This window comes from Cervus canadensis, chromosome 18 (genome assembly GCF_019320065.1).
Source record: "Cervus canadensis isolate Bull #8, Minnesota chromosome 18, ASM1932006v1, whole genome shotgun sequence".
Classification (NCBI taxonomy): Eukaryota; Metazoa; Chordata; class Mammalia; order Artiodactyla; family Cervidae; genus Cervus; species Cervus canadensis.
This window is the reverse complement of record NC_057403.1, coordinates 22,152,739-22,177,889: the sequence shown is the minus strand read 5'-3', so window position 1 is coordinate 22,177,889 and position 25,151 is coordinate 22,152,739. Positions and strand designations below refer to the sequence as shown.

General features: G+C 41.9%; 2 protein-coding genes across 2 annotated transcripts; both read right to left on the bottom strand.

Annotated features, from left to right (window-relative positions):
- Positions 1-12,141: 12,141 nt before the first annotated feature.
- Positions 12,142-13,240, bottom strand: LOC122421268 (zinc finger protein 708-like). Its single transcript, XM_043437138.1, has 2 exons — positions 12,847-13,240; positions 12,142-12,608 (listed from the first exon to the last, which is right to left on the bottom strand). Exons 1-2 carry the CDS (start codon positions 13,238-13,240, stop codon positions 12,142-12,144), a joined length of 861 nt encoding a protein of 286 aa, XP_043293073.1.
- A 4,639-nt stretch (positions 13,241-17,879) lies between these two features.
- LOC122421267 (putative protein ZNF720) lies at positions 17,880-21,625 on the bottom strand. Its single transcript, XM_043437137.1, has 3 exons — positions 21,611-21,625; positions 19,018-19,144; positions 17,880-18,010 (listed from the first exon to the last, which is right to left on the bottom strand). The coding sequence occupies exons 1-3, from the start codon at positions 21,623-21,625 to the stop codon at positions 17,880-17,882; spliced, it is 273 nt and encodes a 90-aa protein (XP_043293072.1).
- Positions 21,626-25,151: the final 3,526 nt, after the last annotated feature.

Genomic DNA, 25,151 nt, shown 5'->3' with positions numbered 1-25,151 from the left:
GAGCCAATCTCCAAAGCTCAGTTTTACACACAGTGTTATTAAAAATGTCACATGAAAAGTTTTCAACTTTGTGAAATGTTATAGAAATGTAAATCAAAACTGCAAATCAAAAATGTAAAAGGAGAAACGGAAAGATATACCCATTTGGATGCAGAGTTCCAAAGAATAGCAAGGAGAGATAAGAAAGCCTTCCTCCGTGATCAGTGCAAAGAAATAGAGGAAAATAATAGAATGGGCAAGACTAGAATTCACTTCAAGAAAATTAGAGATACCAAAAGAATATTTCATGCAGAAATGGGCACAATAAAGGACAGAAATGGTATGGATCTAACAGATGCAGAAGATATTAAGAGGAGGTGGCAAGAATACACAAAAGAACTGTACAAGAAAGATCTTAATGACCAAGATAAGCACGATGGTGTGATCACTCACCTAGAGCCAGACGTCTTAGAATGCGAAGTCAAGTGGACCTTAAGAAGCATCACTATGAACAAACTAGTGGAGGTGATGGAAATCCAGCTGAGCTATTTCAAATCCTAAAAGATGATGCTGTTAAAGTCCTGCACTCAATATGCAGGGAAGTTTGGAAAACTTAGCAGTGGCCACAGGACTGGAAAAGGTCAGTTTTCATTCCAATCTGAAAGAAAGGCAATGTCAAAGAATGCTCAGACTACAGCACAATTGCACTCATCTCACACTGGGCTTCCCTGGTGGCTCAGAGGTTAAAGTGTCTGCCTGCAACGCAGGAGACCTCGGTTCGACCCCTGGGTAGGGAAGATCCCCTGGAGAAAGAAATGGCAACCCACTTCAGTATTCTTGCTGAAGAATCCCATGGACAGAGGAGCCTGGTAGCAAAGAGTCGGACACAACTGAGCGACTTCACTTTCACTTTCTTTCACACACCAGTAAAGTAATGCTCAAAATTCTCCAAGTGAGGCTTTAACAGTATATGAATCGAGAACTTCCAGATGTTCAAGTTGTATTTAGAAAAGGCAGAGGAACCAGAGATTAAAGGAGGGAAGCCACAAAAGAAAAACAAAATAACCCTCAGGATAAAAAAATGTTACAACCCAGGTTAAAATAAGGAAGTCATCCTCAGAACATGCAAACAACCCGTGCTGTTCAATAGAAAAAGTGGAAGAGGGCAAAGATCTAAACAAATATTTCTCCCCAGAAGACATCCAGGTGGCTATAAAGCACATGAAAAGATGCTCACATCGCTAATTATTAAAGAAATTAAAATCAAAACTACAAGAACGTATCACCTCACACAGCTCAGAATGGCCTATGTCTTAACGTTTACTAACAAAATGGCAGAGAGGACGTGGAGACACGGGACACTCCTGCACTGATGCTGGCAGTGAGCTGTTAGCAGTCAGGGTGGAGGACAGGGAGGGGCTTCCTTAAACAAGGGCAAAGGGAAGGAATTTACTCTCTCCCTAACTGCTTACAGAAGAAAAAATCCAAATTGCTTGAAGATTAAATGGACGGAAGATCACTCTAATCCTCTTGAGGGAAATATAGGCAAACACACTTGGACATGAATCACAACATGTTCTTTTGGAATCTATGTTTAGAATAATTAAAAATAAAATAAAACTTTAAAAAGGCAGCTCATCACCTAAAATGCTTTTGCACTGCAAGGGCAACCCTAAAGGAAAGAAAAAGACAACCCTCAGAATGGGAAAATAAATGTTTGCAACAGATGTTTAAAATAATGAATTCATTTTCCAACATACAAACTGCTCATGCAGCTCATGATAAATCTGAAAACCACCCCCCCACACACACACACAAAACCCTACTAGTCCAATAGAAAAACCAGCAAAGATCTAAATGGATATTTCTCCAAGGAAGGCATCCAGATGGCCATAAAACACATGAAAAGATGCTCAGGATCACTTTTAGAGAAACGCTAATCAAAACTGCAGTGAGGTATCACCTCACACCCCACGGAACATCCATCTTCCAAAAGGTCTTCAAAAGTTAATTGTTGCTGAGGGCAAGGGTCACAGAGAATCCTCCTACACTGTGGGTGGGAGTGTAATTGAGTGGGTGCAGCCACAAGGAAAAGAGTGTGGAAATTCCTTAAAATACTAAAGATAGACATACCACACGATCTGGGAAGCCCACCCCTTGCCTTAGACCCAGAGAAAATCATGATTTAAAATGATAGTTGCACCTCTATTTTCAGGGCAGCACTACTGACAATATCTAAGACAGAGCATCAACCAAAATTGCATCTAGAGAGAAATGAAGAGTCTCGTGTCCATCTAAACACTAGAATACACTCCAAAAAAATGAATGAATGACATTTTCAGGACATTGGACGGACTGAGAATTTATCATACTCAGTAAAGTCAGAGATGAAAGAAGAAGTATCACTTAGAGGGGGCATCTATAAATTTATACAAATTAACTATAAACAGAAACAGACTCACAGACTTAGAAACCCACCTTACAACTTTTTAAAAAAATGTAGTGGCAAGGAGACATTTAGAGGTTGCAATGAACAAAAACACACTACTTTTTATCATATAGATAATGCCAGTGGACCTACCACATAGCACAGGGAAGTGGCCAGATACACTGGAAGAACCCATATGGGAAAAGACCCCCAAAAAAGAACAGAAGAGATATACATCTGTGTATAACTGAATCACGTTCTTGTAAGCCTAAAACAAACACAACAGAAATCAACTCTACTCCAATAGAAAATAAAAATTAACCAAAAAATAAAAAAAGAGAAAGAGAGATATCAAGGGAACACTTCATGCAAAGATGGGCACAATAAAGGACAGAAACAGTATGGACCTAACAGAAGCAGAAGATAATGAGAAGTGGCAAAGACACAGAGATGAACTATACTGGGCTTCCCCTGTGGCTCAGCCGGTGAAGAATCCTCCTACAATGTGGGAGACCTAGGTTTGAACCCTGGGTTGGGAAGGTTCCCTGGAGAAGGAAAGGCTATCCACTCCTGTATTCTGGCCTCGAGAATTCGACAGACTGTATAGTCCATGGGGTCACAAAGAGTTGGACATGACTATTAAGGAGAGGTGGTGAAAATATACAGATGAACTAAACTGAAAAGATCTTGTCACATCAGATAAGCCCGATGGTATGATCACTCACCTAGAGTCAGAAATCCTGGAGTGAGAAGTCAAGTGGGTCTTAGGAAGCATCACTATAAACTGAGCTATTGGAGATGATGGATTTCCAGCCGAGCTGTTTCAAATCCTAAAAGATGATGCTGTGACAGTGCTGCACGCAGTATGCCAGCAAATTTGGAAAACACAGCAGTGGCCACAGGTCGGGAAAGATCAGCTTTCATTCCAATCCCAAAGAAGATCAATGCCAAAGAATGTTCAAACTTCTGCACAACTGCACTCATTTTACTTGCCAGCAAGGTAATGCTCAAAATCCTCCAAGCTAGGTTTCAACAGTATGTGAACTGAGAATGTCCAGATGTACAAGCTGGATTTAGAAAAGACAGATGAGTCAGAGATGAAATTGCCAACATCCGTTGGATCATAGAAAAAGCAAGAGAATTCCAGAAAACATCTACTTCTGCTTCATTGATTATGCTAAAGGCTTTGTGTGGATCACAACAAACTGTGGAAAATTCTGAAAGAGCTGGGAATACCAGACAACCTGATCTGCTTCCTGAGAAACTGGTATGCAGGTCAAGAAGAAACAGTTAGAACTGAACATGGAACAATGAACGGGTTCCAAATTGGGAAAGGAGTACATCAAGGCTGTATATTGTCACCTGCTTATTTAACTTATATGCGGATAACATTATGCAAAATGCTGGGTTGGAGGAGGCTCAAGCTGGAATCAAGATTGCCAGGAAAAATATCAATAACCTCAGATATGCAGATGACACAACCCTAAGGCAGAAAGCAAAGAGGAACTAAAGAGCCTCTCAATGAAAGTGAAAGAGGAGAGTGAAAAAGCTGGCTTAATACTCAAAATTCAAAAAACTAAGATCATGGCATCCAGTCCCATCTCTTCATGGCAAATAAAAGGGGAAACAATGGAAACAGTGAGAGACTTTATTTCCTTGGACTCCAAAATCACTGAAGGGGTGACTGCAGCCATGAAATTAAAAGATGCTTGCTCCTTGGAAGAAAAGCTGTGACAAACCTAGACAGCATGTTAAAAAGCAGAGACATCACTTTGCCAACAAAGGTCTGTCTAGTCAAAGCTATGGTTTTTCGAGTAGTCATGTGTGGATGTGAGATTTGGACCATAAAGAAGGCTGAACGCTGGAGAACTGATGCTTTTAAACTGTGGTGTTGGAGAAGACTCTTGGGAGTCCCTCGAACAGCCAGAAGATCAAACCAGTCCATCCTAAAGGAAATCAGTGCTGAATATTCATTGGAAGGACTGATGCTGAAGCTGAAACTCCAGTACTTTGGCCACCTGATGCTAAGAGCCAACTCATTGGAAAAGACCCTGATGCTGGGAAAGATTGAGGGCAGGAGGAGAAGGGGATGACAGAGGATGAGATGGTTAGTGGGCATCATCAACTCAATGGACATGAGTTTGAGCAAGCTCTGGGAGTGGGTGATGGACACGGAGGCCTGATGTGCTGCAGTCCATGGGGTCACAAAGAGTCGGACACGACTGAGCGACTGAACAACATTGTGGTCTCGTGAGAGAGGAAGGCATTGTAGAATGTGTAAAGAGTCTAGAATGTAACATCCCAAAAAGCTTTATAGAAAGCACCTTTACTGTAATAGGCAATAGTTAAAACCCAGATCCTGAGATCTCCATCAGAATAACACTCAGCCAAAAGTAAGAGTGGACCTCTGTCTTTATGAGGAGGGCAGCATGACTTTATACCAGTAAAGTTAGAGAGTGACCACTAGTCTAGAGCGAAGGAGGCAGAGAACTCAAGAAAGAAGGTTAGAATCATGTGAATCATCATGGAGCTTTTTGTCTGTACTCACAAACTCCCATTTATTCCTCAGTAGCAGAGATCGTAGGATGCAGGAGACTCCAGGAGACATTCTACAAGTGAAGGAACCCAAACCCTGAGGGTAGATAAGGGATTCTGGAAGGAAGCTATCCTCACCCAAGCAGGCCAGGTTCCAGTAGTTCTGTAACATCACATCCCTGGACAATTTCCACTGACCGAGGTCCAGGCATTCCCGCTCCTCTTGAAAGGTTGTTGCTGAACCACAGAAGACGCCAGGATTCTTGGCCTCTGAAGAAGAATTCTATCTGGGGCCAGAGATGAGGCTTGATCACTCAGAGCTTTTGTGTAATAGAGTTTTATTAAAGTATAAAAGAGGTAGAGAAAGCGTCTGAAATAGACATCAGAAGGGGGCAGAAAGAGTGCCTACTCGCTGGTGTTGGCAAGGAAGTTATATACCTTTTAATTAGTCATCACAATGAATCAAAAGAATGTCTGGAGGTTGTAAAGATCTTACTAGACCCACTCCCATAATTTACATTTTAAAATAACAGGATTCGCCAGGTTTTTCAGAAAGAGAAACTGTCCTCAAGCAGGATACAGTGTAGTTGTATAATCCCTAGTACAGTTTAAACTGAGTTATGTAATTGATGAACCCTAAGGAATGTAGACAAAAAAGTTTGCCCTTTCCTCTTCCTTGAGAATTCCAGACCCCTCTCTCCTTGGGGACCCCTGGACTTCTTATCAACCTACCTAGGAACTGACTCTCTCTTTTTGTTTTCTTTCTTTTTTTTTTTCTCTTGGAACTGACTCTCTCACTCTTGAGTGAAGTCTATGGCCAGACCCTGGAATGTCAGCCGTCCCAGAAATACAAAGTACATATGCCATGTGACTGTGGGAAGACTTCCTTATGTGACCCAAGATGGAAACAGCAAGTTCAGAGAACTAGTTTTTCAATGAGAAGAGTGTCTGATGTTATACAATAATATACTTTTTTAGATAGCAATATGCGCTACCGTATTTCTAACCTGAAGAAAACAGGATGACATATGATCCACAAAGCCACTTGGACTTCCCTACTGGCTCAGACGGTAAAGAATCTGTCCACAATGCGGGTGACCTGGATTCGATCCCTGGGTTGGGAAGATCCCTGGAGAAGGAAATGGCAACCCACTCCAGTATTCTTGCCTGGAGAATCTTATGGAGAGAGGAACCTGGCAGGCTATATAGTCCATGGGGTCACGAAGAGTGGGACATGACTGAGAGACTACGATTCATTCATTCATCTGGGAGAAAAACTATTAAATGTGATCAACAGAGGCATATTTACTTTTGAGGATTTTCCTTGTGTTCCACAGGATATCAGTCAAAGCAGGAATTTTTTTAAAAGCACATTGTGATTCAAGAATTCTAGGGTGGGGCCACAGTTTTTCATCTTGAACAAGATTAGTTTTAACTAAATGTCTCGTTGATAAATGGCCATTGTGAATAGCACGGAGGTAAAACAGTCATGGCCGATAGCCATGGAATCCAGTCTCATCACTTCATGGCGAATAGATGGGGGAACAATGGAAACAGTGAGAGACTTTATTGTTTTGGGCTCCAAAATCACTGCAGATGGTGACTGCAGCCATGAAATTAAAACGCTTACTCCTTGGAAGAAAAACTATGACCAACTTAGACAGCATATAAAAAAGCAGAGACATTACTTTGTCAGCAGAGGTCTGTCTAGTCAAAGCTATGCTTTTTCTAGTAGTCATATATGGATGTGAGAGTTGGACTATAAAGAAAGCTGAGTGCAAAAGAATTGATGCTTTTGAACTGTGGTGTTGGAGAAGACTCTTGGGAGTCCCTTGGACTGCAAGGACATCCAACCAGTCCATCCTAAAGGAGATCAGTCCTGAATATTCATTGGAAGGATTGATGCTGAAGCTGAAACTCCAATACCTTGGCCACCTGATGTGAAGAACTGACTCATTTGAAAAGACCCGGATGCTGGGAAAGGTTGAAGGCGAGAGGAGAAGGGGATGACAGAGGATGAGATGGTTAGATGGCATCACTGACTCAACGGACATATGGTTGAGTAAGCTCCGGGAGTTGGTGATTGTCAGATGTGCTGCAGTCCATGGGGTTGCAGAGAGTCGGACACAACTGAGCAACTGAACTGAACTGAAAAGAGCCAGGTAAGAATTCATAGTTATTATTGAACTTTATGCGCTTTACAGATTTTACAGGTTTAATAGATTAGTAAGCAGAGAAAACAATCCTTTTGCCTATTTTTGAACTATAGCACTTTCTAACAGTGTTTTATTTTTTTAACCTTGAATGAGCCATATAAATAATTTTATATCAAAAATATTGCTCTTCAAAATGGTTTGGAATATTTGATCAACTATTCAGAAAATGGTAGAGCTTGAGATTTTCTTCAATGGATCTGAGCTCAATTTTATGTAAAAAGAATTAAGTCAACACAGAGACCTGACTGAGCAACTGAACTGAACTGCACACAGAGACCACTCTAATGGATGTTTTACCAGTTGAGGTAACTGGCAAAAATATCAAAAACAGAAAAAATGTCATATACTGTTAACATTTTCATGCACACAACCATACACTATTTGGGAGAAAAATTATTCATGTTTATAAAATCAGGAGTAGATTTCTGTGCTTAAATCTTATAATTTATTTGTGGCAATAATCTATATTTTACAAATACATTACAGTGCAAAAACACAATGACATAAAATAAATTAGCTCTTGGTTCTGAATATTTTATTCCTTTGAAAATCTCTATCATTTGTGTTGAATCATATTTTAGATTTAAGAGTTAAACATACATAAGTAATAACATTCTTGTAAATATTGTAGAAAACACAAAGATGTGCTAAGAATTCTGTCTGGAAAATGAGTGCAGAGTATATTATTAACGGAAATGATCAGACCTGGGCTTGAGTGATGAAAACCTCCATTCCCCAAATGCAAGAACCTTACTAAACACAGGTGAGTGTTCATTTTCCAAAGCAAACAGAACTAAGAAGGTGTGGTTTGCCACATTAATTTTGTCAGCTTATACACATCCCTCACTAAACCTTTCAAAAATCCTTTTTAGAGACAGAAAGCAGGAACAGCACAGTTGCAAAATCACAGAAGCACCTGAACCAGAAAACGTGAGGGGTAATGGCCTAGATGCTAGCAGTGATCTGAATCCTGAAAAATACCAGTTTTATGCAAAATTCTCTTCTTATCTAACTTCCATGTTCTGTATCCTAAGGCTACACTTAAGAGTGAGTCCTTCCTGCCAACATGGAGAAGGGTCTCTCATACTTTTCTCCTTCTTTTCCCCAAACTTCCTGTGGAACTCTGGACCACTGGGGTAATTCTGTTCATAAGGACAATTTCTTAATCCTGTTCTAAATGTCTGGAGTTGCGGATACATGTAAATTCATCACTAATTTCCCCTACTTCTCTAAGATCCCAAGACTGAACCACATGCCAATGGGAATCTCAGAACCTATGCCTCCCCATGTTTATTTCTCACAAAGGGAATATTTTCACTAGTTGAAAGTCACTAATTCAGGTTGAGAATTCATCATGCTCTATAGAAAGCCAGAATTCATCATGCTCCCTACAGACAAGGGAGACAAGGTTCTGGGACACAAGGGAGAAGTGGTCTAAAGAGCCGGTCCTCACTATGGTAAGAAAAGGAAAAACTAAGAAGTTGATAACAAATGCCCCAGGCAGAAAAATTAGAAGCCGAGAACTAAAGGTTTGCAGGTTCCCTCAGTCTAGGCATTTCAGGAGGAAAAGCAGACACAGCCCCAGACCCGGGACAGGACATGTACCTGAGAAGCTGCCGTCTCCTCCTCTTCTTCCTCCTGCTCTGCGTCTTCTCTGGGGATGTTATGCAGGGAACGTATCTCTGCATCTTGAGAAAATACCTTCAAAGGCATCCGCACAGCTCTTTCACCTGCAACTACTTCACCACTACAGACAGAAGGACCTTGAAAAGCTAAAAAGACTCACCTCTCCTGTCCTCTGTCTCCGGAGAGATTCAGGAACAATCACTTCCTACCTGGAGACCAGTCTGTGAACTAATTTCTTGATTGTTCTCTCCCCATAGAGAGCTCCTAACCCTCTGCTCACACAGATGATGTGAGTTGACTTCCTGGTCCAAATCCAGCTAGACCAACTCTGCGGCCTCTCCGCGGACTGACGCCGGGCTTCAGGTCTCACAAATGCACCAGGAGCCGCGTCCTTATCCCGGGCCTCCCCTTAGAATCCCCTGGAGCACTTCCTACACACCACACTGATGCTCCCACAGGACCCAGAGAACTCTGTGCGGAGGGCACCGGGGAGGTTATCCCTCAACACTGGTCATGTGATCTTGATAGGAAACCAGGTTGAAACCACTTAAAGGAATCTTTCTGAACCATTTCAGTGAATACGAACCCCTCGAGGTCAGGTCCCCACCCTAAGAAGTTATGAATCTGCAGGTCTGACATGGGGCCGTGAAGTGAGTCTTTAGCCAATTCCATTTGTTCTGATGCTTCTCCCCCAAGACCCACACTCAGGAGCCCTGAGCTTCAGCCCTCACTCTCAGCACAGCTGAGACCTCTCAGAAGGGGAGGGTTTAGGGTGGGAATTTCTGAGGGAGGTCAGGCTAGAACCAGGCAGACAAAGCTCCAGTACTTGGTGTTCAGGCCTTTATAAGAGACCCTGGGTGAAGTGCTGTGGGCTCCCCAGGATGAGTGTAGATGGGTCTATTCAAACCAAGGGGAGCAGGAATCTGGTGAGCGCTGTGAGGGTGTCATTGAAGGGGTGGGCACCTGTGAAGTAGAACCCGGGGTTCAGCAAGACTGCTGATCACAAGGTGGGTGGTTGTCTAGAGCAGGTGCTCACAGGACTGGCTGGTGTGAGTTCAAGGACCTGCAGGCTGCCTGCTCCCCAGACAGATGCCGAGGCAGCAACAGCATGGAGCAGTTCAGGGGAGCTCTCAACAATACTCTGTATGATCCTTATTGGAACCATTACAATGTCCCAGCAGTTACAGAGGGGGGAAAGTACAATGCAGAAATGATGGGAAATATCCCAATATTTGAGGCATAAAGGCAGTAAGGAAACTAATTGTTACAGATATCATCCCTCTGTGCTAACAAAGAGTTTATTGTTAGGTATTCTTCCCTGCGACCTTAAATCAGTAGGTTGACACTTCATTCATTACATTCCGGCTTTATCACAAGAAACCATCAGTTTTATTAACATGTACTATCACACATAGAAAGAATAAAACCTTTTCCAATCCACTGTGTAACTGATTAAATACAGATTACAAGCATAAACAACGATATTCACTCCTCTGATACAATGATCTCAGAACTGTGATTTCTACAGTTACAAAATGGAGGCTAATCATTTACGAATGAAACAAGATGTACACTAATTACATGACTTTTCTGAGAAGGGTTTCCATACATTTCTAGCATATCAGAGGTATCTTTATTTGAAACATGTCAACTAATATTCATGACATCTCTTGATATTATAAAGATACATCAAGAGTTCAGTGAACTGTCATTGTATTTTCCTTAAAATGCAAGTGACATAACTATTGAAAATGTGCATCTTACTTTAATATGTGGAATTACTCCCTGAACACTTACTTCATGGTGACCTATAGGGATGTTTGACAAGAATGATTAACACCTCCATTTATTTATTTATTTATTTATTTTTAAAAATTAATTAATTTATTTTTTCAGTGGGTTTTGTCATACATTGACATGAATCAGCAATAGATTTACACGTATTCCCCATCCCGATCCCCCCTCCCCCCTCCCTCTCCACCCGATTCCTCTGGGTCTTCCCAGTGCACCAGGCCCGAGCACTTGTCTCATGCATCCCACCTGGGCTGGTGACCTGTTTCACCATAGATAATATACATGCTGTTCTTTCACAATATCCCACCCTCACCTTCTCCCACAGAGTTCAAAAGTCTGTTCTGTACTTCTGTGTCTCTTTTTCTGTTTTGCATATAGGGTTGTCGTTACCATCTTTCTAAATTCCATATATATGTGTTAGTATGCTGTAATGTTCTTTATCTTTCTGGCTTACTTCACTCTGTATAATGGGCTCCAGTTTCATCCATCTCATTAGAACTGGTTCAAATGAATTCTTTTTAACGGCTGAGTAATATTCCATGGTGCATATGTACCACGGCTTCTTTATCCATTCATCTGCTGATGGGCATCTAGGTTGCTTCCATGTCCTGGCTATTATAAACAGTGCTGCGATGAACATTGGGGTGCACATGTCTCTTTCAGATCTGGTTTCCTCAGTGTGTATGCCCAGGAGTGGTATTGCTGGGTCATATGGCAGTTCTATTTCCCGTTTTTTAAGAAATCTCCACACTGTTCTCCGTAGCGGCTGTACTAGTTTGCATTCCCACCAACAGTAACACCTCCATTTAAATGTTCAGTGTACATGCTACATCACTGTGTCCTTAATCTCCTAATGGAGAATAAATATAAATGATTTCTCTCTAGGATAGAAGGCCTTGTCTCATCTTTGAGTAGCAATCATCAAAAACATAACTTTGCATACACACTAAAAAGGAAGCATAGCAGCATGGAGTAACTTGAGAGTTCAATAACATATCTTGGTTTTCAAATAATCACAAATCGTGTGAATATAAACAAAGATATATTGCTAATAATTGTACATTTCTAAATACCAACCCTTCATCTTGTGATCCATACTAACATATCAATTTTCTATGCTTTAACTATGGATTACTGTCTACAATACTTCTCCTGAAGAGAACTTCAAAAAAAAGGATTGATGAAATGCTTTCTAGTGTGCAGGCTTCCCTGAAAGCTCAGTTGGTAAAGAATCCACCTCCCACTCCAGTATCCTGGCCTGGAGAATTCCATGGACACAGTCCCTGGGGTTGCAGAGTTGGACACAACTGAGCAAATTTCACTTTTTCTAGTGTGTAATATCTGGTATTTATTTAGATTTAACTTTCATTAAATACTTTCCTACATTGTTTTATGTCATTTCTTATCTTTCTTAAATAAACGGTCCTGTATTTTCTGAAGTGTATGTTTAGGACAAACCTCTTCCATCACTTATTTTATTACTAGAGTTTCTCTCCAGTATGTGTTTTCTGATGTTTGGTAAGGTGAGAGCTCTGATTAAAGCCTTTGCCACTTTCCTTACAGTTATAAGGTTTCTCTTTCAGTATGAATTCTCTGATGTCGAGTAAGATGTGAGTTCTTGATAAAGGCTTTTCCACATTCTTTACATTTGTAAGGTTTCTCTCCAGTATGAATTCGCTGGTGTTGAAAAAGACTTGAGTACTGACCGAAGGCTTTTCCGCATTCTTTACATTTATAAGGTTTCTCTCCAGTGTGAATTATCTGGTGGCAAGTAAGACCTGAGTGCTTCCTAAAGTCTTTGCCACAATCCTTACATTTATAAGGCCTCTCCCCAGTATGAATTCGCTGGTGTTCAGTAAGAGTTGAGTAGTGACTGAAAGCTTTTCCGCATTCTTTACATTTATAAGATTTCTCTCCAGTATGGATTACTTGGTGTTTAGTAAGACATGACTGCTGTCTAAATGCTTTGCCACAATCCTTACATTTATAAGGCTTCTCTCCAGTATGAATTCTCTGATGGTAAGTGAGACCTGAGCACTGGTTAAATTCTTTGCCACAATCCTTACATTTATAAGGCTTCTCTCCAGTATGAATTCGCTGGTGTTAGTAAGAGTTGAGTAGTAAAGGCTTTTCCACATCTTACATTTATAAGATTTCTCTCCAGTATGGATTACTTGATGTTAAGACTGAGTGCTGTTAAATCTTTGCCACAATCCTTACATTTATAAGGCTTCTCTCCAGTATGAATTCTCTGATGGTAAGTGAGACCTGAGCACTGCTTAAATTCTTTGCCACAATCTTTACATTTATAAGGCTTCTCTCCAGTATGAATTCGCTGGTGTTTAGTAAGAGTTGAGTAGTAACTGAAGGCTTTTCCGCATTCTTTACATTTATAAGATTTCTCTCCAGTATGGATTACTTGATGTTTAGTAAGACTTGAGTGCTGTCTAAATGCTTTGCCACAATCCTTACATTTATAAGACTTCTCTCCAGTATGAATTTTCCGATGGTAAGTGAGACCTGAGCACTGCTTAAATTCTTTGCCACAATCCTTACATTTATAAGGCTTCTCTCCAGTATGAATTCTATGGTGTTGAGTAAGGTTTGACTTCTTATTAAAGGCTTTGCCACACTTCATACATTTGTGTGATTTCTGCTGCATATGAATTACCTGATATTGAGTAGGACATGAGCTACAAGGAAACACTTTGCCACATTCTTTACATTTGCTTGGTTTCTCCCTGGCATGAACTTGCTGATGCAGACTGAAATGTGAACACCTAAAAATGGCTTTGCCACTTTCCTTAGCCTTGTAAGGTTTCTGCTCTGTATGGATTCGCTGATGTTGAGTAAGCTTTGAGTTCTGATTAAAGGCTTTGCCACACTTTGTACATTTATAATGCTTCTCCCCAGTATGAATTCGCTGATGTTGACTAAGATTTGAGCAAGACATAAATGCTTTTCCACATTCCTTACATTCATAAGGTTTCTTGCCAGTGTGGATTTGCCGATCTTGACTAAGCTTTGAATTCTGATTAGAAGCATTGCCACACTCTGTACCTTTGAAAGGTTTCCATCCTGAATGAATTTTCCTGTGTCTACTTAGACTGGCTGAGTTAGTAAAGGCTTTCTCACATTTCTTACACTTGTAACTTTTCTGCGGATCCTGAATATTCTGCTGTTGAGTAAGATTTGAAGACTGATTAGAAATATCACTATATTCACAATTATAAGTCTTCTCTCCTGTATGTGTACTTTTCTGTAGTGGAAGACCTGATGTTTGATAAAAGATATTCCTACATGTACAATTTTTAGAATCCTTGTCTGAAGATTGAGGTCCCTGATGTTTCATAGGGTTAGAGTCTTGTTCAGTTTTAGACCCAGTTTCATTGCATGAATAGCTTCTCAATCCATCGTAAATATTCTTGTAATTATTGGGGGTAGAGCTCTTGCTTAAGGCCTGATTCGTGTTATTACATGTGAGAAGTTGTTCCATATTAACCATATCATGATGTGTATTGAACAATGATGGTGGGATTAACTCTTTTCCATTATTATCAACATTACACATTTTGGAACAGAGAGAAACTGTCTGTTGGTGGAAGAATAATGACCCCTTGCTCACAGATCCCTCAAATTGATTATATTGTGAGTTTTCCCCATCATTTTTAAATTTCTGGTTTTCAGACGTGCTTGAATGTGTGTGTAATTGAAGCCTGTGTTCAGAGTGGTTTGAATGAGTATTTGCAGTAGAGACTGGATGACTTTCCAGATTTTCCACATTTCCCTTCAGAGAACGTGTATGTTTCAAAAAATGATTTAAGCCTTTGCTTGAAAAGATACACATCTCTGCAGATGTTGTTAACTGAAATGGGTGTTTTCCCCAATTTGACTCACATTGCTCATTTCTTTTGGCAGTAATGTCTGCATTATGTGAAACTGTCTCAGTTCCTTTATGTCCATATAAACATCTTCTAGGTCTTTTACAAAGCCCTGTATAATCCTGGTCTTTCATTAAATGTTCATTTCCAAAATGAGCTCTTTCATGTGTTTCTAGGTTTGCCTTTTGGATTAAATTTTCTAACCTTGGATTCTTTGACATCAAAGCACGGGTGTTGTGAGAAGACACAGCTGAAAGATACCAAATAAAAGTTTATCAAAGTGAAAGATATCAAATCTACTATTCTCAGTAAATATCCTTAAAGATGTAGAGAAAATAGAGACACAAGAATCAAGATGCAAGAGGATTAGGCAGACTTGGAGTTCATCTCTCTCCACAAATGCATCAAGCATACATCAGAAATGGAACAACTCTCACAGAGGCCCCTCTGAACACTAGCAGAGGACCTACAACACCTAAAAGGACAAGAAAGATTCCCACTTAGCTAGTTAGGACCAAAGAAAGAAGGAAGAGGAGAGGAAGCGGGATGGGACCTGCAACCCTCGGGGGGATCGGAAGAGAGGAGGTCTCCATGTCCAGAGAAGCCTCTCACTGGGGGAGCTCAGTTGGGACAGAAGGGGAGCCTCGTTCTCTGTGGGAAGAGAACATGGCAACGGTCTGTGGCAGCAGGACAGAGTGAGATACACACGGGGTACTGACCCCTGCCCTGTCCACCCAGCCTGAGAGGGTGTCCACTGCTGCAGACAAGGGCTGGGTGCTGGAACGTGGGGTGTGGAGAGCAGACCCAGGCAGAAGACTGCTGTTGGCTGTGAGGAGACATCATGAGGGGACGGGAGGGAGGGAGGAGCTCTGCAAATGGGATGCTTGTGGAGGAAGCCTGAACCCCCATAGAGCAGAGCAGCGTTGTTGAGTGATGTCCGAAGGGAAGAACCCCACTGCAGCCTCTCTCCCCATGTGCTGGCCCCTTGTCCCTGGCAGTAGGAAGGGCTGCCACCCGGGTGGGCTCTATTGAGGCCCAGCCATGGCCTCCCCCATGCCCCTCCTCTACAATCAGCAGACTCCTATGCTCTGGGGCAGCCTCTGGAGCAGACACCTGTGGGTGGGCCACATGCTCAGATGGAGCTGAAAGCACAGCTGAGCCTCAGGGTTAAGAATGAAAAGCTGAAGTGTCTCCTTGCAGCTGCACTAACCATGCTTTTACACAGGCAACTGGCTGTGTCAACTCAGTCCCTATAGAGCATCTGAAGGACAACCAGGGATCCCCCAGTCATGGAGGTGTAGCTTTAGCAGCTGTAGACTTTGTGGGGATGTACGTGGGGAGGTGGGGCCAGGCCACAGTCTGAGCTGCCCCATAGCACCACAGTGGATCCAGCTCCATGAAAGCAACTCTGGGCCCTGATTTCACTGGATCTATGCTGGTGACTTGGTGAAAACAACATCTGAGAGACACCAGGGCCATGTGCCGAGATACCCATGGTTGAGGTGGGGCCAAGTGCAGTGCCGACCAGGGTCACTTGAGACTCACACAACGCGTGAGCACACCCCAAGGGGAACATCCCCAGAGCAGCAATCCTCAGGGGCTTCTCTCCCAGACGGTGTGCTCCAATCCCACCTGCCTCCACCACAGATAAGAATCACAGTGAAGAAGCAGATCTGGGGGCTCTGTTCCACCAACCTGGAAGCAGACCCACCACAGACAGGACGGTGACAGCCACAGATCCACGGGGAAGCCCCCCTCAATATCCAGGGCAGGCTAGGGTCACAGTAACAGCAATCAAAGCCCAGATCAAGGGGAGAAGGGCACAAGCCTGTGGACCAACCTCACCCCACAGGGGGAAGACAACAGAGCAAGAGAAGCTAGGATCCTGCAGCCTGCAGAACAGACCACAAACCCAGAAAATGTGACAAAATGAGAGGACAGAGAAGTATGGTGTAGAGGAAGGAGCACGACAAAAAGCTACAAGAACCACTAAATGAAGAGGAGTCAGCAGTCTAATGATTACTTTCTGACTTAAGTCATCTTAAATGGAGACGCCGCTAGGTGCCTTCTAACTCTTTAACCCACTTCTTATTTTAGCGTGTCCTATTAGATGTTTCGGAGAAGGCAATGGCGCCCCACTCCAGTACTCTTGCCTGGAAAATCCCATGGATGGAGGAGCCTAGTAGGCTGCAGTCCATGGGGTCGCTAAGGGTTGGACGCGACTGAGCGACCTCACTTTCACTTTTCACTTTCATGCATTGGAGAAGGAACTGGCAACCCACTCCACTGTTCTTGCCTGGAGAATCCCAGGAACGAGGGAGCCTGGTGGGCTTCTGTCTATGGGGTCGCACAGAGTCAGACACGACTGAAGCGACTTAGCAGCAGCAGCAGCAGTAGCATTAGATGTTTCAACCTAAACATCATAAATGATACTGATGTAGGTCTAATCAGAAAGTGAGGACACATAGGACAAAGTCTGGGGAAGCTGATAACAAGATTATTTAATAAAGAAGTAGTTCTTGAGAAATTAAATAAGAAATGAGACTTTTAAAATATGGTGGGAACACAGGGGAAACTATCAATGCTCTGTGGAGATCTAGTTGGGAAGGAAATCTAAAAGAGTAGGTATATACTAAAACCGATTCTCTTTGCTGTACAACACTGTAAACCAGTTATACTCCAATGAGAATGTTTTTTAAAGATTATATTATCTAAAATTGTAATAGTTTGAAACCATTAAAAAATATAGTGGAAAATGTTTTAAGATCTTATGCCAATTTATTTGAAAATTCTTTGAGCTAATTGAATATATTTAAGTCTTTTAGCATTGAGGAATTGCACCAAATACACTTAACATTTCATATGAGTTCATATGAAGAAAACAGAAACTTTGAAGTAACACTGAGATTTGCATTCTTTCTCTTTAGGGAGGTTTTGGTTTATGCAGTGAAGAAATTACTTAAATTTAAAATGTATAAGATCATATTTGTAGCTTCCAGTGTTTTAGAAATTATAAGTCAGAAAAAAACCCTCTGTCCACAGTATTCCTACAACTTTGGCAGTATGTCTACGATTCCACTCACATACTACCATCTAGTGGTAGAAACAAACTTGAATAGCGGCGTCTTAGAGTTATTCAGAAATGTGCACAGTTTTCCTAGGGCCCCCAGGAAATGCAATAGTAACTGATTCATGCAGGTTGTCACAGGCCAAGAGGAGATTTTCAGTTCTCACTGTGATTGAGAAAAGTAATCACTGGAGATGAATTCAGGAATGACTTCAGAGACAGAATGGGGCAGGTGATATCCGCCCATGACAGCAGCAGAAAGAAACCCAGGCTTCTCTAAAATCATTTCCACTGAAGCAGATCTTCCCAAACCACATGACAGAGGATGACTTCCTCACTGATCCTTGGACCTGTCATTGAGTCATCGGCTCCATCCCTTCACACCTACCTGTGTACATGGCTGGCATCTCCAGTCTCCTTACATCCCAGGGATTCTTCATTTGCTCCAGAAAGGTGATCAGGTCTGGCTTAGAGACCACAAGACCTGCTATCAGGAAAAGGGGTGTTTGTTTTGCTAGAGATTCATCAGTTTCCACTCTAATATGTATTCAGGTGAGAAGAGAAGGCACGTGTGCTAAGTCGCTCCAGTCATGTCTGACTCTTTGCCACCCTGTGGACTATAACCCACCAGGCTCCTCTGTCCATGGGATTCTCCAGGCAAGAATACTGGAGTGGGTTGCCATGTCCTCCTCCAAGAGATCTTCTCAACCCAGAGATCGAACCCACTTCTTTTACATCTCCTGCATTGGCAGGCAGGTTCTTTACCACTGGTGCCACCTGGGAAGCCCAGAGGAGGCATGGTAGAATATTAATACAGCCTGGAAATAAAGTATTTGGGGACATCATTTCCTAGGCTGTATTAACATTCTCTGGTGGTTCAGCTGGTAACGAAGCCACCTGCAATGTGGGAGACCTGCGTTTCATGCCTGGGTTGGGAAGATCCTCTGGAGAAGGGAGTGGCTACCACTCCAGTATTCTGGCCTGGAGAATTCCATGAACTATTCCATGGGGTCGTAAAGAGTCGGACACAACTGTAATCTTGCTCATTATATTAACACTCTAGAGAAGGCATGGTTGAATGTTAATATAGCCTAGAAAATTATATCCCCAAACACTTTATCGAAAGCACTTTTATAACACTAACAAATACATAAAGAAAAGACCTTGCGATTCTAGTCAAGTACTACTAAGGCCAAAGTAAGTAAGTAGTAGAAATCTGATTTGAAAAGGAGAGTGCCACCCTCTTATACCACAGAACCTGGAGAATTACCACTAACCTAGAAGAAGGAGGCAGATCACATCAAGGAAAAGTCAGAATCTTAATGAATCATCATGAAGTCTTCTTTCTCAACTCAGAAATACCCATTTTCCCATAGAAAGCAGGGATCTAAAACTATTGTAAGAAGCAGAAGATTCCAGGAGACATTCTAGAAATACAGGAGCCAAAACCCAGTGGGTAGATAAGGGATTCTGGAAAGAAGTTATCCTCACCCAAGGAGGCCAGGTTCCTGTAGTTCTCTAACATCACGTCCCTATACAATTCCCGCTGACCGAGGTCCAGGCATTCCCACTCCTCTTGAGTGAAGTCTATGGCCACATCCTGGAACGTCAGCCGTCCCTGAAATACAAAGTACAGATGCCATGGGGCCGTGGGAAGACTTCCTAATGTGACCCAAGATGAAACCAGCAAGAGAAATGGTTTTGATTTAGGAGAGTGGCTTGTATTATAAAATAATATAATTTTTACACAGTAATATTTTCTACCACATTTTTAACCCCAAGAAAAGAGGATGAGATATGATCATCAACCACTACAGAAATTCTTCTGATTTGGAAGAGAAATTACAAAATAATCAGATCAACATTGACATATTTATTTTTGAGTGTTGTACTCATTTGACAGAGGATAAACTGTCTATCAGAAGAAACAGGAAATATTTTTAAAAAGCACTTCCTGATCCAAATGTTCTGGAGTGGGCGCAGTATGTCACATTTTTAACAAGCTTATTTGAACTAGTAATGTTGAAAATTCTGCTCCATGAGTGACAATGTTTGAACATCAATGAAGCAGAATAGTAAGGAAAGAATTCATATTTAACTTTGAACTTTAAGTGCTTTACAGATTTTACAGGTCTGATACGACAGTAACCTCAGTGACAAGAATCATCTTAATGATCTGGTATATACTATATGTCTTTCTGACAGTTTTTCAGAGTCTTGAATGTATAACAGAAATAATTTAAAATCAATAATGTTGCTGTTGCATCTTTTGGCAAATATTTTAACAAACATTCTTTAAATGACAGCTTAACTTTTACTTCAGTTTCTGACTCTAGACTTTAATAAAACAGAGACAAATGCACAGAGCTAACTCTAATGAAAGTTTATAGAAATTCCTGTATTTGTAAATAATACTAAAAACAAGAAAAGTGTTAGTCACTCAGTTGTGTCCTACTCTTTGCAACCCCAGGGCCTGTAGCCTGCCAGGCTTCTCTGTCCATGGGATTCTCAAGGCACGAATACTGGAGTGGGTAGCTATTCCCTGCTTCAGGGAATCTTCAAAAAAGAAAAAGAGAAAAATCAATCAAATGATGTTAACATGTTCATTCATACAGACATACACTAAAATGGGATACTTATTAATAGTAATAGAGAAAAATTGTCATGTCAATAAAATCAGGATAATTTTTAACTGACTGAAAGTGTACATAAATATTTGAGGATGATATTATTTTAATTTTTTTTAAATAGACTAGGGTGCAGACATATACAATGATAAAAAATTAGAGAGCTCTGGTTCTGAATCTTTTAATGTCCTGCAAAATCTGTATCATTTAAAGGGGACATTAAAGCCCCTTGGTGGGTCACAGCTCTCGGAGGACAGACTGTGTTATAGCTCTCAGGTCTCGAACAGACCGTGTTATAGCTCTTAAATAAACCAGTGTTACAGCTCTATTTATTTAGATAATAGCAGGAAAATCCATCTTTGAGGCATGAGGGCACGTTGATCCAAAGACGCAAAGAGATCACTCCATCGCGCGGGAGAGAGAGGGAGCAAAGAGGGGAGAAGAGGGCTTTGGCTCTTCTTTTTATATGTTTCTCTGTCCCTGGGCCTGCCTTATGTAAATTGGGCTTAGGCAGGAGCGTTGTTTGTTTTACCTGACGTTCTCACTCTGGCCCTCGGACCTTCCTTTGTTCTATTTTCGCGGGCTTTCCCTTCCAGGTCTTTTAGCCACTGCCATTTTGGACTCTTTTTCCCTATTCTAACTACCTAACAGGCATATCCATCATTTTTTCTTTCCAAGACCCTTGTTCAAGACAGGGAAAAAAAAAAAAAATGAATTTCATAGCGTGGAAATCTCACAGAAGCACCTGAACCAGTGAACATCAGAGGTCATAGGGTACATGGAAAAATGCATTATCACTGACGGGTATTTTGGCAATATTAGGAAAACCATGATCTCAATCTATCAAGAAAAATGTCAGTTTTCTGCAAATTCCACCTCCTATATACCTCCCATGATCTCTAGCTTAATAGTCCATTTTTTATTACATATTTCTTATTGGTATAGAGGTTTGTCTATGCTACTTTAACTTCTGACAAATTCTGGAATGCTGAGTTCATTCTACTAACAAGGACATTTTCTTACTCCTGTTCTTCCTGTTCTAAAGAGCTGAATCGCATTCACATGTAAATTCATCATGGCATTTCCCCAACTTCCCTAAGATCCCAACACCGAACCACATCCCAATGGGAATCTCAGATACCAGTGCCTCCCCATGTTCATCTCTCACAAAGTGAATGTATTCAACATTGAAAATCACTATTTCATGCTGAGAATTCATCATGCTTTATAGCCGGGATACAGACAATGGAGAAAAGGCTTTGGGACATCAGGGAGACGCAACCTGAAGAGCTGGTTTTCACTATTAAAAAAAAAAAAAAAAAAAGGAAAAATAAGGTGATAACAAGCATCCTAAGCAGAAAAATTAGCAGCAGAGAACTAAAGGTTTGCAGATTCTCAGTCCAAGCATTTCAGGAAGAAAAGCAGACCCAGCCCCAGACTTATGACAGGACACATACCTGAGAAGCTGCCATTTCCTCCTTTTCTTCCTTCTGCTCTGGGTCTTCTCTGGGGATGTTACATCCCAAACTCACATCTGCATCTTGAGAAAATACCTTCAAAGGCATCCATGCAGCTGTTTAACCTGCAACTGCTGCAGGGAAACAGAAGAAAAAGTTTTCCTGTTTCCCTCACCCTTTTCTGAGCTCCTTTTCGACTTTCTGTGGTCCCAATCTGTAGTGGGGAATCAAGACTAACCTGATAATGCTAATCACATCCTGGTGCTCTACACTATTTGCAGATCGTCCGGGCTAGTTCTTCTCCTTCCTTTTCGAGTTACAGAGAACAGCTCACGAGAGACAATGGACCCTGCTTCTGGGCTAGCTGACCCAGCCTATGAGGGTTGTGAAAAAAATGCCAGAGGAAGACCCGCATTCAGAGCCCTGAGGGGAAACCTCACACCTGAGACCTCAGGAAGAGAGGATTTAGAGAGGGAACTTCTAGAAACAAAGAAGGTCAACCTGATTCCCTGGGGAGGGGCTCTTTCTAGGGTTAGTGTGGTGGTCCACAGCCTGCCTGTGCCCTTGGGGGTTGGGAGGGGAAAGGTGAGTGAGTGGTGGGAATCACCTGGGGGGTCTTGGGTTCCTGCCAGGCTTTACTTGCAGAATTCTTCCCAAAGATCTCCCCTGTCCTTAGTTTTGTTCACCCCCCTCTGCAGCCTGGGGACACAGGTTTTCACAAAATGATTTGTTTTGTGACCACCTCTCTGCAGGCGTGGCAACTCCAACTTCAGAGACCAGGAGCCTGGAGGCATGTCCATCCCCGCTTTCTTGGAAAAGAAACTGTTGCAGGAAGGGGGACCCCTTCCAGGGCCCGAAACTGGGCTCTTGTCTAACACTCGGAAATGAATTGCCCGAGGAGACACATGTGCTGACAAAGCAAGAGATTTTATTTGGAAAGGGCACCCGGGGGGAGAGCAGAAGGGTAAGGGAACCCAGGAGATCTGCTCTGCCACGTGGCTCGCAGTCTTGGGTTTTATGGTGATTGGATTAGTTTCCAGGGGGGTCTTTGGCCAATCATTCTAATTCAGAGTCTTTCCTGGTGGCCCACGCATCGCTCAGCCAAGATGGACGCTAGCAAGAGGGATTTTGGGAAGTGGATGGAAGTGAACGGACACGCGGTGTCTCCTTTTGACCTTTCCCCCACTCTTCCGGCTGCTGGTGGTTTATTATTTCCGTATTCCTTATCAGGATCTCCTGTCATAAAACAACTCATGCAAATGGTTACTATGGTGCCTGGCCAGGGTGAGCGGTTTCAACCAGTGTGCTTGCCCTAACAGCTCCCCCCTGAGAGACTTCATACTCAAGATGCTTCTTGGGAATTGGGGCGGAGGTCTCTTTCTTCTCTAACTTCTTCCTGCTGTGCCTGGGCGTAGGCTTGCCTAGCAGAGCAGAAGTCTCTCTCTACCTGATCTAAGTTGGGGTGTTCCACATCTGAAACCAGCTTTCACCCTTATAATAACAGCAATTTAGTTTGAAACTGTTGGCACCTCTCAGAGAAGAAATAGACAGGGGCCAAACAGGAGACCTAACAGGATGGTCATCGCTGGTCCCCAGAAACAGGAGGCAACATCTGGGGTGAGGGCTGCAGGGTTTGTGACTTTTTTTTTTTTTTGATTGGCTGGTGGTGAAGCAACAGAGCTGTGCTCCAGGAATCTTGTGTTTAGTCTGAAGTTACCATCCTCCACCTGGGTGGGGTCTCCAGTTCTGTAGGACTCAAAGACATTGTTATGCATATTTTTTTGAGTAGGAGCCAGGACTCTGTCTCAAGGCTGTACCACCATTCGATTATTTCTCCTCTGTTTCTGTATTCCCTCCCTTCCCTGATTAGCAATCATTTGAATCCACCCTTTGGTACTCAGGGAAGGTCAAGGAGGCTGAATGAAGCCTATATCCTACGGATGAGAAATGGAGAACACACAGCAGATCTGTACTCCAGAGTCGCCACCCCACAGAGTCCTGCTCAGTTTTAATTTAGGGAACAGGGCAACTATGACTGTGATAACTTCCTGTCCAAATGGGGCACAGGACTGCCTCAGCTTGGAGAAGAGACACTGAATTGGAAGTATTCCTGAGTTCCAAGTCCTAGATCTGAGCCTTGTATGATTAAAATCTCAATCCCTTGGTCTGCCATTTTGTTGTAACAGACCCAATTAGTAGTAGCTGGAGGAGGGATAACTGGAATTTTAATAGACAAAATAAATCTCTCTCTCTTTTTTTTTTAGAAGAATAGGCCTGAAACTCAGTCTGGACCTGACACTTCGGGGAGACTTTTAGCCAGATGGCCAGTTGCCTAATTTTATAAAAAGTAAGGTATAAGTTACTAGCTTCCAGCAGACATTGTTTTGAGAATGGTGGCATCTAAGCCTGACATGACTCAGAAAACTCAAGTGTTTAGCAATACAATGTCTAATCTGAAATTACACCCATAGTAACACCTGGTTATTTCCCAGGATGTCTGAAACATATCTGTTGGGGTCCTTTAATGGACCGGAACCTGGTGGTACGGAGACAACGATAAGAAAGTAAAAGAGAGAAAGAGAGAGAGAGAAAAAGACCAGGGGACCTAAGCTCTGATGGAGCAAAGGTGCTTTAATGATTTTTCTATGAGTATATATAGGCTGCAGTACAAGAAACTTCTTTCGGGAATGATAGAGATCAGAAAACCAAATGTACAGCAACCGTTATCAAGGGAACAAGGGGTAATGTTAGTCACGAGGTCAGGAGACAATCCATCTCTCAAGAAAGGGGAAGGAGACTAAGCTGTTTTGTCCTAAGGAGAATGTTTACTAAAGGAGACTCATGCTTGCCTCACACAATGACCTCAGTCCCTGAGAGCAGCGTGCTGTTCCGCTTGAAGAGGGACAAAGGACTCATGAGAGACATCATGTAGGAATCCTCCCGTCAAACATTCCCTGACAATTCCCCCTTATTTATTTATAATATTTGTAAGAAGAGTTCTGACCATCAGAATTTGTTTAGTTTTGACAATCTTTGCATGAAGGCAACGGTAGACAACAAATATAATTGTTAAGACAATCACCAAAATTATGGTTCTAGATCTAATGTTATGAGTAAGACTTTGAAACCATCTACGTGGGTCTAACCCAGATATTTGATCAGCTAATTGTTTAGCTAAAGTTTCCATATCAATGGAAGAGGGCAGATTATTAGAAAAGGCTTCAAATATTTTTTTTTGTAATAATTGTACATTCAGAGAGGCATTATCATGTATGTTTTGTAAATGAAACTTGATTTGTTCTCAGTTGTAGGCACTATTATTAAAATGAACAGGAGTAATAAAAAATTGAGTAGAATTTTAGTCACATTTTAGCATCACCTGTTTTTGTACATCTGTTAATTGATCTCTAACCCATTCGATGGCTGTTTTTAGTTTTTGTATTTCTTCTTGAAGTTTTTCATCTATCTGAGCCTGAGTGGCCCATATAGTATGGGCATCTTTAGTCCAATTTTGAATAAAATTATGTGTCTGAATAGAGGT

What these genes read in the sequence shown, in the direction of transcription:
- LOC122421268 (XM_043437138.1), bottom strand. Translation starts at nt 13,240, where the DNA reads ATGCAGCAGAAATCACACAAATGTATGAAGTGTGGCAAAGCCTTTAAT. An exon ending in AGAATTTAAGCAGTGCTCAG is followed by an intron (nt 12,609 to 12,846) that starts GTCTCACTTACC and finishes ACCAGTGCTCAG; the next exon opens with GTCTCACTTACCATCAGAGA.
- LOC122421267 (XM_043437137.1), bottom strand. An exon ending in CAGGAACCTGGCCTCCTTGG is followed by an intron (nt 18,011 to 19,017) that starts GTGAGGATAACT and finishes TCCTGATAGCAG; the next exon opens with GTCTTGTGGTCTCTAAGCCA.